The sequence below is a fragment of the Montipora foliosa genome, unplaced genomic scaffold, assembly GCF_036669935.1.
Source record: "Montipora foliosa isolate CH-2021 unplaced genomic scaffold, ASM3666993v2 scaffold_465, whole genome shotgun sequence".
Lineage (NCBI taxonomy): Eukaryota > Metazoa > Cnidaria > Anthozoa > Scleractinia > Acroporidae > Montipora > Montipora foliosa.
The window spans coordinates 162,385-165,000 of record NW_027179773.1 but is presented as its reverse complement, the minus strand read 5'-3'; the positions used below and the strand labels follow the sequence as shown (position 1 = coordinate 165,000).

The following is a 2,616-nucleotide window of genomic DNA, read 5'->3' as shown; positions in this document are numbered from 1 at the left end:
CACCATGACGAACGTGAACGATGATGTACTCGGAGCAATCCTTGCAGAAATGAGAGACAGCCAGGCACCACCATTAATCTCTCCGATTAAGACTCCAGCCAAGCGGATATTCTCCGACTCAGAAGAAGAAATACCTTCCTCGCAGCCAGCACCAGCCCCCAAGCGTACTTAACAGACCGAGGTTTTCAACCAGCTGAGGAACAGAACTGTTTCACTCGAAACCAGACGCGCAAAAAGCCTACGATCGCTGTCTGTCCTTAAAGATTTCGTGGACAGGAAATCCTGTCCAGTGGGTCTCCAGTACCGGCCAAGGACCGACAGGCTCGCCCGACGAGCAGTTCAGTATGGCGTTCAACAAAATCTGCCAAAAAGCAGAACAAGAACTCCTCCAGATCCTGTTCCAGCAGCAAGAAAAGAACTCCAGCGCAGACTCTGAGACAACGTCTAGCCTCAAGAAACAGCTGGACCAAATATTACCGAACCAGTCCAGGCGAGAAAACGCCGAGAGGACAATCCTGTCAGCGACTAGCCGATCTCTATCCAGAACCAACCTCAGCGAGAAAAAAACGGCGACAAGCCAGAAGCAGCCAAAAGAAAAAGAAAAAAAAGCAACTGAGCACTTTTAAGGTGAAATTGAACGAACTTAGTGCTCTCATGAATGTATTTTCTAAGAACAAAAATAAAACAAGAGTTGAAACTAATCCAAACGTCTCTTTCACTGACTACTACCGCGCCAACCCTGTGCGACACCTTAGCAAAAATAAAAGGCGACTCTCAAACGCAAAGCAAATAAAAATCAGTACAAAAGAAATAACGATAGATTCATCAAAAATCTATTGAATATATCTCTTACTGAAAATGGCAAAAATTTTCTATCAAAGGGCTTGAAATTTATTCCCACTTCCCCGAAACCAATATTACACAAAAGTCTTTTAAAAGACTTTAACAACTTCACCAGAAACATGCGCTTAAAATACCATTTTGCTGACCACGGACGCAACCCTCACCCGTCCCATGTCAAATCAACGTGGCAACCACCACTACAACCTTCTGTGGCACTTGAAAGCTACTGTTACGAGTTCGAATGTTTTGAGGAAAGTTAGTTTACAAACTAAACTGAACGCAGGGTTGTCGGAACAACAACAAGAAGATTTATTCCAAAGTGAACATAGTTTCCACGAAGTAAAACTCTTAACAACACGTACTCGATAAACTTACACTGTCTCCGCCAACTTGAATAAACACTGCTTCTGTCACACTTGACTAAACACGACTAACGCCAACTCTCTTCGCTTGTAAAAAACTAGTTAAAAAACTCCACTTGGACTCGTCTACTTATATACTCTCACAAAAAGCTTCTAGAACTTTCTAAAATAGTAAGCAATCTAATTATAGAAAGATTACAAAACACACCGATTTAGACACGTTTACGTACAAACCTAAGAATAAACAAACTACGAACTCTTGCGAAACTTCTAGAAAGTAACACTAGTCACGCAATGCTATTTTTCGTAACAGCTACCTGGAACGCACTAAGCTAGAAATTGCTTCAATATCCTTTAGCAATGCTAAAGGCAATTTGTCAGCACAAGAACGACGAGCAATATCCGCATTACGCGCAAATAAAAAGGTGAACATTAAAAAAGTGATAAGGGGACTACAACAGTCGTCATGGATACGCAAGACAAAATCCGAGAGGGCAACGTACAAGTCTGTGACACAAACTTTTACACCCCTCTACAAGATCCTGTAGAGTCCTCGACGGCCAAGAAGGTCAGCAACATGGTCAATGCACTGTATACAAACAACCATATTGACGCAATGACTTTCAAATGGCTCAATCAAAGCCAGAACCCACCAAGAATACTGGGATTCTATAAACTGACAAAAATACATAAAGCAAACCCAGTCGGCAGACCGATAGTTTCCGGTAATGGTGGCCCTACAGAACGTATTTCAAACTTCATCGATTCCCTTTTACAACCTATTGCTAAGAAACAAGAGTCATATGTCAAAGACACCACTAACTTTGTCCGGTTCATTGAAAACACGCAACTTCCAGACAACGAAATAATAATTGTTTCACTCGGTGCTTGTTCACTATATACCAACATCCCACGGGAAGAGGGAATGGAGGTCATCTGCCAATATTATGAAGAATACTATCAGTCAAATCCACCCATCCCCACATCCATTCCTGGGAACCTCGTGAAACCGATTCTTAAGGAAAACTCCTTCAAATTCAACGGCGAAAACTACACAGACCCACGGTATAGAAACGGGCAGTAAAATATGGCAGTAGCTCTCCCAGTCATCTTTAGGGCTCACATCGAGAAAGAACTACTTTTATCCAGCCCTCATAAACCTATTATCTGGAAAAGATTCATTGATGACATTTTTTCAGTGTGGAACATAAGCAAACACGAGATTAACAGCTTTGTTGACTTTGCTATCCAATTCCACCCCACGATCAAATTCACTTGCGAAATGTCGAAGTCTTTAAATGACCTCGTTTCACCTTAAACAAAACACTTGATGTCCAAACTTATTTTAAAGCTATAGAAATGTTCCAGTACACGCATTTCTCTTCATGCCACCCTCTCAGCGTTAAAAAGG

At 41.7% G+C, this 2,616-nt stretch overlaps 1 protein-coding gene across 1 annotated transcript; it reads left to right on the top strand.

Moving 5' to 3' along the window:
• The first annotated feature begins 1,671 nt into the window (after window positions 1-1,671).
• LOC137989541 (uncharacterized) lies at window positions 1,672-2,289 on the top strand. The gene has a single exon (XM_068835337.1). It carries the CDS (start codon window positions 1,672-1,674, stop codon window positions 2,287-2,289), a length of 618 nt encoding a protein of 205 aa, XP_068691438.1.
• The last annotated feature ends 327 nt before the right edge of the window (window positions 2,290-2,616 follow it).